Below are 11,426 nucleotides of genomic sequence, written 5' to 3' on the forward strand. Positions count from 1 at the left end.
CTTCTCAACTTCTTCCTTTTTCTTGCCTTCTTTGAGTCACGGGCCTTTTTCTTCGGCTTGACTTCAACATCCTTAATCATGGAAGCTTTCTCTTCCTCATGAGAATTAAGCTTGAACCAATTTGGAAAACCAATGTCTTTCTCATCCTTTGGCTTTTGAATCACAAATTCTTCTTCACTAACATCATCAATACTTGCACAAACATCATCAACAATCTCAAAAACATTGTTAGTAGGAGAATCAATCATGCACATACCATCAATGGAACGAGAAAGACTAGCACATGCAATATCTTGGACACAATATAAAGACTCATTCATTGGTTTTAACTTAAAACTCTCTTCTAATTTCCCACACCTCAAAGTAATTTGACCTCCTTTGACATCTATTAAAGCTCCCGAGGTAGCTAAGAAAGGTCTCCCTAAGATGATTGGAATATGTTCATCCTCCTCAATCTCTAGAACAACAAAATCCACCGGAAAAACAAACTCTCCAATCCTTAAGGGGACATCATCAATTTTTCCCTTAGGAAACTTAATAGAACGGTCGGCCAATTGAAGTGTTATCTTGGATGGTTGAAGCTCACCAAGATCAAGCCGCTTGAAAACCGAGAAAGGCATAATGCTAACACTAGCACCAAGGTCACACAAAGCATTTTCAAAAACCATTTCCTTAATTTGACAAGGGATTGAAAAATTCCCCGGATCCTCCATCTTCCTTAGGAGTTCACCATGGATAAGAGCACTAAAGCACTTCCCTCCTTCCACCGAACTACCCTCATCAAAATCCTCTCTCTCTTTTAAGATCTCCTTAACAAACTTGGAGTACTTAGGCATGTCGGGAATTGGTTCGGTTGAGGGTGTAGAATCATGAACATCCTTAAAAGCTTCAAGGAACTTCCCAAATTGCTCATCCATTTTGAATCTCAAATATTTTTGGGGATATGGTAGATCGGGAAATCTCTCTATCTCACTCATCTTTTCACCAACATACTCTTCTCTTTTGTCAACCTCACAATAGATTTCCTTAGACTCAACCCTTTCCACTTCATTCTCCTTAGCACCACTCTCATCTCTTCCCTCTTTTGAACAAGAAACTCCCTCATCAAAATCATTTCCACCACTTGTAGCAATAGAGTACACGGGTTTCTTTGGTTCAACACCTTGGGAAGGCAAAGATGAAGGACTAGCAAAATCCTTAATAGTGTTTGCTAATTGAGTAATTTGAGTCTCAAGCATCTTATTGTGGGTCATCATCTCATTGAATTTCTTATCACTAACCGCCATATAGGTGTTAATGATCTTGGTTTGATTATCAATCAACTCTTCCAAGGTTGTCTTAGGAGAAGAAGGTTGTGAATAGGAATTTTCATTTTGAGTCTTTGGAACAAAACCGGGTGGGGGACCTCTTTGAGCATTGTTTTGAAAATTTCCCCTTCCTTGATTGTTCCAATTACTCCTATTTTGATTTAAACCATAACCTTGATTATGGTTACCACCACCATGATTATGGTTTCCATTACCTTGGTTATGATTTACATAACCTTGGTTTTGATTACCATAATTATGATTTTGATTACCATAGTTTTGGCTTTGATTTTGGCTACTATAACCTTGGTTATGGTTACCACGAGAACCTTGATTCCCTTGGTTCCTATAACCACCATTATGATTATAGTTGTCAAAATTGCCTTGGTTTTGGTAATTCCTATTCCATTGGCCTTTTTGATTATCAAACCTTTGAACATTGTTATTTGACACAAAATTAACATGTTCACACTCATTGTTGTCAAATTCATCAACACATTCATTAGGACAAACACTAGAGTCATGATCATACGATCCACATGCATCACAAAACAAGCAACCCAAAGGCATATTATGTGAAGAGGGAGGGGGTTGAGAGTTAGAAGGAGTACCTCTCCCCTTAAATTGGGAGGGAAGATTAGAAGCTTGAGAAGAGGTAGAAGTGCTCTCCAACTTAGCTTTGATTGCGGTGACCTCCTTTCCTAAGTTTGTCATTTGGGAGGAAAGGTTGTTGATTGCATTGAGATGGTCCACCGAATACAATGAAGATTGCTTGCTTGAAGAGTCTCTCTCCCCATCTTGCCAATCCCTATAATATGTCACCACGTCCTCAATGATGTCCACAACTTCTTCTTCGGTTTTGTTCATGATAGGGCCCCCGGCCCCTCCATCAAGGCATGACTTGCCTTGGGGACTTAAACCGCCATAGAAGATTTGGATCACTTGGTATGTGGGGATTCCGTGGTGAGGGCACTCCCTTTGATACTCTTTGAATCTCTCCCATGCTTCATAAAGGCTTTCATTCGTCCTTTGCTTGAACCCTTGAATCAAGGCTCTTGCCTCCGCCGTCTTCTTTTGGGGATAGAAACGGGACAAGAAAGCCTTTGTAACATCATCCCAAGTTCTCAAGGAGTTGGGCTTCACCTCCTTGTCTAGCCACTCCAAAGATCTTCCTAATAGAGAGAAAGGGAACAACTTGAGGCGGATGAATTCTTGAGAGACCCCATTGACTTTGATAATGTTGCAATATTTTTCAAATTCTTTCAAATGGTTCAATGGGCTCTCATTCTTAGCCCCACTATATTGCCTTCTCTCAATCAAGGTGATCATTGCCGGCCGGATTTCAAAGTCATTTGCCGGGGTAGTAGGTGGAGCTATTCCACTCTCAAACCTATATGCCCCGGGCACTCCAAGCTCCTTCAAGGCTATTCTAGGATTTTCACCCATTCCTTGTTCTTCTTGAATTTCTTCTTCACTTGAAGAGCTATAAGCCAAGGATCTATTATCCACTCTTCTTCTTGAAAGAGTCCTCTCAATTTCCGGATCAAGGGGAACAAGGGGACGATCACGGGTTCTATGCATGCAAAACTCACACAAAAATGTTAGTAGCACGGCTACAAATGTAGCCTAGAGAAACAAAATCTTTTTGTATTTTATCAAAATGAAATAGACTCAAAAACAACATACACTCAAGCACCATTCCCCGGCAACGGCGCCATTTTGATGGGACGGAGAACGGTAGGTCGTTGGTCTACCACCCCACCCTATCAAACAAAATTTGTAGCTTAACTAACCCCTATTTAGCGTAGTGGCAAGTCAAGGTCGAACCCAAGGGAATGGATATCAAGTGCACGAAGTCTAGATCAAGCTATTTCGGAATCAAGAAGGGGTTTGAGGTAGAAGTATAGCTAACTAGGTATGCAAACTTGTATTAAATCAATCTAAGACACTAGGGTAATGGATCCACATGCAATCATAATGGAAACGGTAATTTGGGAAGTCAAACCGACTAAGTCAAGCGATATGAAGGAAAATCATCATGTATCCAAAAGAGCATACTAAGGTGGTTCACCTAGAGGTCTAACTAGCGTCAACTACGCTAAACACTAACTAGGGAACGTCACAAAGCACCTCAATCGTGAAATTGCAAGTTCACTAATCAATGGTCCGTATTATAGCAAGCTTACAATGCAATCTAGTGTATTAATCAAAGATGGCCAAACCTCAATTAATCACACACATGCACATGAAATATCAACCAAATTTAATCATATCATCAACTCCATCAATTATCCCCAAATTACACTATTCCATCATTCATACATGCTTCACCATCTCCCTAGCTAGAAAACTACTCACTAGCCATAGAAATGGAGATCAAAACTACAACATTCATCGAATTCATTATCAACATGCTTGAATTCAAAGATTAAACCAACAATCAATCAAAATTCAATCAATAACCAAATCAATCATCAACAATATGAAAAACTAATGAAATCAACTAAAATCAAACTTGTATTTAAATCAAGAAGAAAATCCTTACAAAACTTTGATCCAAAGATCAAACACAATGAGGAATCCTTGAGCAATCACCAAAAATCATGAGTTTCTCTCTCTAGTTCTTGAGTTTCTCTCTCTAAAATTCTCCCCAAAAACTAACTATCAAATTCAATCTAAACTAAAACTTTCTTCCCCAAAAATAGGTAGAAATAACTATATATACAAAGGAGAGGTCGGCAATGACGCCCAAAAATAGACCCTCGTAAGTGCGGGCGCTCGAAGGAGTGTACCCAGGAATGTGCGCCCGCACAAACCTGATGTGCGGCCGCACACGACAGATGTGCGGCCGCACACTCCTTGAGTGCGCCCGCACATAGCTGCAACTTCCTCCTTTCTTCCTTGCCCTTGCTCACGAGGTGCACGCATCCTAGATGATGATGATGGAGGACAAGGTAGGCAGCAACTTCCTTGAATTTCTTGAAGGAAATGAGCCATGAGGAAGGCATAAACAAGACTTTGAAGCATGCTCCTTGAACCTCTCATTGACTTGAAACTTCTTGCACAAGCTTTAGGCATGAAAATCAATGGAAAACTATGGAAAGGAAGCCCGGGAATTCTTGGACAATCAATTACCACCTACAAGCAAAAGATAAAAAGCAAGTAAAAGAGAAAAATAACAAGTAAACTAGAAAAAGACATGAAAAAGAGAAACTAACTACAAAAAGCATAAAATGAAGAAAACAAGAATAAAACTAAGGAAAACTAAAGAAAAGAGAGATAAAATGAAATAAAAATCATCCAAAAAGGAACCAAATGAGTGCCAAAAATGTCACACATCAGGGTAGTAATTAGAAACTTTTTTTATGGGTTGTAAGTGACAAGGCCTCTCTTTGTGAGGTAGTAATTTACAAATTCTTAATCTACAAGACTTATCTATAATTCACAAACATTGGTCTAAGTATGTTTAATAAAACAGTGTCAATCGGTTTCAAAAATAAATAAATAAAATAATGTCAATCCCATATAGAGCACTTAAAAAAACGGAGAGAGTAATATATTACTTGTACACTAAGGCCTTGTTTAGTTTAAACTTATTTTTTCTCATTTCAGAAAAAATAATATCAAATCAGAAAATAAATTTCAGATCAAATCATATAAAAAAAAAAATAAGTTCATATCAATATTAAATTTTGTAATGAAAATAATTTTGAAAATTACATATTAATTAAAAAAATGCATTATTAAGAATTTAACAAGACCCTTCGTAATATCAACTTTGGTCAAGTCAGACAATTAGAATAGGTCAAATCATATCAAATCAGATCAAACCAGACCAAATTAGATATCAGATCAAGATAAGCAAAAATAAGATTAAGTAGATAAGCTTTTTTTTTTTTTTTTTCTTCTTATAAGGCAACTCAAAGGTTAGTAATTTTAAAGTGCAGGGTAGGATTAAGCATATAGACACCCATGAACAATGCAAGTTATACGGTAGAGCCTTTTTAGTCCACTTAGAGGTGCACTTTTTAATCTGAAAAGACCACCCACAATAGGGTGAGAGTATTGAAACATTTCTTATAATAATAGTGATGTAAAGGAAGAATAATTTGCTTTTTCCCCACCACTAAAACCATTATTATCCTAATAAAAATAATTTATATATTAAAAAGGAAAATAAAAAAAGCATCCATTTTCTTAATAAGTGCAGCTTTGAGGGTTCAAGAGAATATGCATGGATCTTCCTTTAAGCTAAAATTTTCCAACAAATTATCATCAAACTTTTTAGGCAACCCATAAACTAAATAACTCTTTTAACAACTTTACAAAACACCTCTTTAATTTCCTTCACCCTAAAGAAACTCCTTTAGGATACAACTAACCCTTCAACCATTATCTTCATTGTCCTTTATCTTCTCAAGCTTCAAATCCAGCCGTTGATGGAAGATGGCTGCTGGCATACGGCCGCTGGTTGCGAACCGACACCTAAGAAATCCCGAGTTTGCCCTCCACTTCCTACACCAACACCTCTTTGATGAGTATGACTGTCTACATGATCATTGATCAACTTCTGACGCTTGGCGGGGTTAGGAGTGTACATGGTTGTCATGGTAGAGAGATCATCGACCGAACCCTCGACATCGCTCCCAGCATTGGTGGTGGTTGAGTTTGAAGTACCAAAAACCGAACCGCTCCGGTTGAAGTTGTTGTGATCTATTTCACTATTATTTTCCTTCCCTACCCCAAAGTTTCCGTGGAAAAATGCATCATTTGTATTGGTAGAAGTAGTAGAGCCCATTTGAACAGCTTTTTGTAGTAATGCTGTGGCTGACATAATGTGGGAAGAATTATTTGGGGATGTTTGATGATGAATGCTATATAATGAAGGAAGTGATGTAGTAGTATTAGTTGTAGTTGAAGTAATATCATTGGTTAATACACCTAAATCATCACCATTATTTTTGTTATTTTGTGGATTATTATTATTGTTATTAGATATTTTATTCCCAAATACCCAATTTAAATGATGGTAATTATTATCTTCAGGCTGGTGAGGATTCGAACCCAGGACCCCTAGAGGGGTATTTTGGGAATTTAAGGAGTTGATAGTGGAGCTAAGGTGGTGTTGTATATTATGGGCTTGGATGGATATATTATTATTAGTAGAGTTTTGAATTGTATCATACCCTCCTCCATGTTGAGCTAATTGGTTACCTAACCACAAGGGAAATACTCCACCTCTTTGGTTTTGATGTTGATCAAGAGAAATTTCATCTTTAGTTGATGATGAAAGAGGCCGAAAAATGGAAGAAAAATGTGGTGCCATGGCGACTGCAGGTCCGATATTAGACCCCATCATATGATGATAGTTGAGGTTATTGTTTGTTGATACCGCGGCATTAAGGTTGAAATGGGTGCTTGCTGCGTTCATTCTTGCTGTTTCTTCTGCTAAGGCGTCGCAAAAGGCCCTATGCGTAATGAAGCTATCCCTCCTGCTCAAATTAAGGGACAATAATTTGTGATTAGTTAATTACATATGAAAATTAAGTATTCTAAAATGTTTAGAGATATTTTGCACGATTTTGTGTGATTAAATTACTAGATCTTAGACTAACCTAGATTATTGGAATTTTGTGTTGTCTTAAATTAAAGAGATATATTTATATTGAGCTAATGTGTCTTGAGAGTTGGTAAAAAGAAAAGGCATGGTCAAAATCTTGAGTAAACTTACTGCATTGGATTTCACTATTACCAATAATAGGACATCAAATTATGTGATAAGCTACACTTAAGGTAATATAGCTAGAGTGAATAAATTTCAATGATAATATTTCAAACCTAAGATGTATGTCTCTAATAATAGATCTAATTTTTATTTACGGATTATAATATAAGATTGTAATTCATAAGTTGTTATATTTAGTCACATTTATTTTCACACAATAATAAATAAGAATAATGTAAAAATAATGGCATAAGTATGCAAAAATAATAAGAATGAAAAACGAAATATATATGATTTTTATACTAAATCAAATTATTAAGAAAATGACCTTCAATCAAACAAATCTATTATTGAAAGGCGAAAGAATTATTCGTTAGAAATATTGCATAATACTCAATTATTATTGAGGGGACATACTATATAGTTCCTATACCAATCAATATTCATATTTGGCCCATGCTATTGACATGTTTAGATCAAGAATGAAAACATTCTATGTTTCTAACCAATTTACTCTATTGCAACATATAAAAGACAATTATAGGAAGGAACAATGATTTTAGGAGACTCAAATCTCCATGCAATGAAAATACATTAAAACACAATCATGCAACAAACCATATTATAAATATGGTACTAAAAAATCATGTAACTATATATTTGTCCTCATCTTGCCAAATCTGCCCCCACCTTCATGCCCCACTACTCCCATACATACAGATAGATGTTACTGTCATATAGCATCACTTTTCATCATTTCTTAAAAACATCTCCACCTTAAAAATTTTCTTCTTTAGATCATGCTTAGTGCCACACTCCATAAATTACAACTTGGATCTTTTTATTACCATGAAGATATCATGTATATATACAGTTTCTTGTCAAAAAAAAAAAATCTTGTATACACAGTTTACTCTAAAATAATTAGATTTTAAAATTATAATAGTGACTTCCAGCTATGATAGTTAACTTAGTATACTCTACTTGATATTGACATAATCGAGATCGAATCACGTCTACATCACTGCCTATTATAGCTCTTAAAAGAGCACTATTGTGTTTTATGTACATAATACTTAGATGCCGCTTGAGTGAAACCTTTTTAATATTATAACGTGCGATTATCATCATATATATACTATGATCTAACTAAAGATATTAACTAAAACATAATTCAAATCATTAACTTACAAGAAGAGAAATAACACATACCTTGAGAAAATAGTCCCACAATCACACTTGTATTCCCTAGTTCCACAAGTTTTGGAATGAGCCTTCCAATCTGACTGAACAGCATACTTCTTATTACACTTCTCACACTTCCATTTTTTCTCACCATGCTTCCTACAAAAATGCTTCTTAATGCCGGTAAGGTCACCGAGTGCTCGAGAGGGATGATGGTGAACACAAGACTTTTCGGGGCAAACATAGACGCGCTTCCTTGGCTCTTTGCTAGTCCTTTGCTTGAGCTTCCATGGTAAGTTATGACCTCGACGATGAAGTTGTAGGTTTTGATCCCTTTGAAACCCTTTCCCACATATTTCACATAAGAATCTGTTGGTTGCCATTAGGGTTTTTGGTGATAAAGCTATTACTTCTGCTTCTGGATCTAAAAGATGCAAAAGAAAGATTATTATTATAATATAATTATCATTATTATTAGGTAATTATGAGTTTATCATCTATGAATATACCTAGGTAGCCTTCATCATTATACCATAAAGGTGGACCAACAAAAGTTACAAAAAAAATATGTTGATTTATATTATCATCAACTTTTATAATAAAAGAAAGAATTATTCCAATAAAAATACATAAAATCAAGAAAATAAATAAACTTGCCTGGATTTCCTGGTAAGTTTCTCTTCTTCTTAGGAGGGATAGGATCATTAGTTGATCCAATCACTGGTGTTAGTAGAAACCCATTTGTAATTACTTCTTGATCAGCCATTGTTTAGGAAAGTTTTCGCTAAAACGAATTATATATGATGCTTAGATTATAGAAGAATAAACTTAATTATGAAGCTTAAACATGGATCAAATTAAAAGAAGGATAAAAAGATTTGTGATTAAAATTTGAATTTCTAAAGATGATGGAAATATTGATAGAGTTTCTCTCTTTCTTTCTTTCTTTCTTTCTCTATGATATAGACATAAAGTGGAACATTAAAGATGTGATTAAGTGAAAACTAACACTAGGAAAGAAGGTTACACGTTGTTATATATGCTGAAAGATATAGGTACAATAGTTTAATTAATTAAAGAAAATTTTTTTTTATAAATAATAATAATAGTAATAATTAAATAGTTATATGTAATAATAAACTAAAAATGGAGGCTTTTGAGAATTAGCTGCCTCTTTCTTACTAGCATAAAATAATTTTTTTTATATATATATATTTTTGTGAGAAATACACAAACTTCAAAAACACACAATGTGGTGGTTTTACCCTTTGCTTTTGGTCGGACATATTTGAGAATAATATAATTGTAGTGTTGTGGATGGCGGTGAAAAGTTAAAGTTGAAGGGAGTATGAGAAGTGGGAGGAGAGAGAGAAAGAAAGAAAGAAATTGGCAAAGAAAGCACAAAGGTGTGCATGATGACACATATGATGAGGCTATGAGAAAGCTAATCCTCATCCTTTTTCATTTGGAATGATTACCCCATAATTTGACTCCCTTTTTTTTTCTTCTTATTTTATCGTTTTACTACTTAGGTCTATTACTATCATTGTATCATATAAACTCTTTGTTCAAAACATTAAATTTTTGTTTTTTTATCTTGGAGGGTAGAGAAAATAAAGATTAATAGGTTTTAGTATTTTGAGGTCTACAAATTCGATCAATTATTATCCTTAACCAAATAAAAAAAAAAAAATAAAAAAAAAGGTATATATAATACTCTAAAGTAAAATAATAATTAAAAGAAGTTGATAGGGATCAATGGGTGATATTATCATCCATTTCAAAAGTAGTGTTGAGTTAAATCTTACTCAATGAACTCAATTTATATTTTTCAGTGATTCATATGTATATGTATGTATCAACTCACAATAATTACGTTCAACATACCATGTATTATTACAATCCTAAAGCACTACATCAATATTTTAAGGGTAATGTTAAATAGCCCTTAGAGTTACAAATAAGCATTTATCCTATTTCTTTATTTTGTATTAGTTTAGAAATATATGACAAATCACGTGCAAATTAAATTATGTAATTAATGAATATATTTCAATAATATTTATCTCTTTTAGCAAATAATTATATATATCCCTTAAGGTTATGGATTACATTTTTCAATTTTTAAAGGTAATTCTTAATTGTTTGCTGCATTAGTGTCAACTGTCAACTATTAGGTTGTAATGTGAGTTTTTTACCTAAATAATTCAATAAAGATATTTAATTGTTGACAAGTGAAAGAAGAAAAAGCTAATTAGTTCTCCCTCCATTTTCCTAAATTCTACTCACTTTTATACTCACTTTTACTTTATTTCTTGTAGGATAATATTTTATTAGATTTCTATCAACTTCAACCCGGCATTGTGGAATCCAAATATATTAGTTTATCCCTTATTCTCTATTTTAACCCTCTTTTAAGCTAAAAAAAATTCCATGCATGGTCTCGACCTTTACTTTTCTTTGGTTTCTCTAGCTACACTAACAGAGTAATTAAGACTTAGGAAAACAGAGGTAGTGCTAGTGAAGATCAATAATTCAAAATGTTGATTAATCTGATGTATTATACAATGCTTTGTAACTATTCTCTATAAACAATAATCTATAGAGGATCATTAAGTCGGATGGTTGATGGTATGATTGGTATCATATGGTTCTCGAGGTATATATCCTTTCACCAATTTGATAAAAGAAAATAGATATTCTATATATAAGCTGTAAGCCTTGGGAAAGAAATTTTGTCACTTCTTGATGCCAATCAATGATAAGGTGGAAGCTAGCTAGGGTTGGAGAGCTTCATTAGTTTCCAAATAGAAATAAATTAAAATTGTAAGCTTCTGCTTTTTTATTATCAAAAGGTTTTGTGTGAGACCGGACTCACGTGAGACCGGGCTCAATAACAAAAGTCCAATAAAAAGGCGTGGGCTAACTAAACCCGATCGCGAGGCCCGCAACACCAAAAACATGATAGTGGACTCACGTGAGTCCGTCTCACCCAAAACTTTACCTTTTACTATTATTTTTTTCTTACACAAATATTTGCAATTATTTTTAAAAGAAAATTGTCAAACACATATAGTAATTAAATAAATTATAAATAAAATTACAATGTAGAAATGTAAATACTTTCTCCGTTTTTATATATTTACAGCAAAGACTTGTGGCACGCATTTTGAGATCGAGATTATATAATGTAAAATTATACTATATAT

General features: G+C 34.2%; 1 protein-coding gene and 1 pseudogene across 1 annotated transcript; one reads left to right on the forward strand and one right to left on the reverse strand.

Moving 5' to 3' along the window:
• Nucleotides 1-2,262: 2,262 nt before the first annotated feature.
• Nucleotides 2,263-2,361, forward strand: LOC145621649 (small nucleolar RNA R71; annotated as a pseudogene).
• Nucleotides 2,362-5,373: 3,012 nt separating this feature from the next.
• Nucleotides 5,374-9,209, reverse strand: LOC145620414 (zinc finger protein MAGPIE-like). The gene is made up of 3 exons (XM_081675088.1): nt 8,875-9,209; nt 8,245-8,641; nt 5,374-6,799 (listed from the first exon to the last, which is right to left on the reverse strand). The coding sequence occupies exons 1-3, from the start codon at nt 8,981-8,983 to the stop codon at nt 5,731-5,733; spliced, it is 1,575 nt and encodes a 524-aa protein (XP_081531214.1). The 5' UTR covers nt 8,984-9,209; the 3' UTR covers nt 5,374-5,730.
• Between the last annotated feature and the right edge of the window lie 2,217 nt (nt 9,210-11,426).

This window comes from Chenopodium album, chromosome 27 (genome assembly GCF_948465745.1).
Source record: "Chenopodium album chromosome 27, dcCheAlbu1.1, whole genome shotgun sequence".
Lineage (NCBI taxonomy): Eukaryota > Viridiplantae > Streptophyta > Magnoliopsida > Caryophyllales > Amaranthaceae > Chenopodium > Chenopodium album.

Excerpts from the sequence above, each read along its gene's own strand:
- LOC145620414 (XM_081675088.1), bottom strand. The coding sequence starts at position 8,983 with ATGGCTGATCAAGAAGTAATTACAAATGGGTTTCTACTAACACCAGTG. Across the intron at positions 8,642-8,874 it reads AAACTTACCAGGAAATCCAG|ATCCAGAAGCAGAAGTAATA; the intron begins GCAAGTTTATTT and ends TGCATCTTTTAG. Across the intron at positions 6,800-8,244 it reads TGTGGGACTATTTTCTCAAG|GAGGGATAGCTTCATTACGC; the intron begins GTATGTGTTATT and ends TAATTTGAGCAG.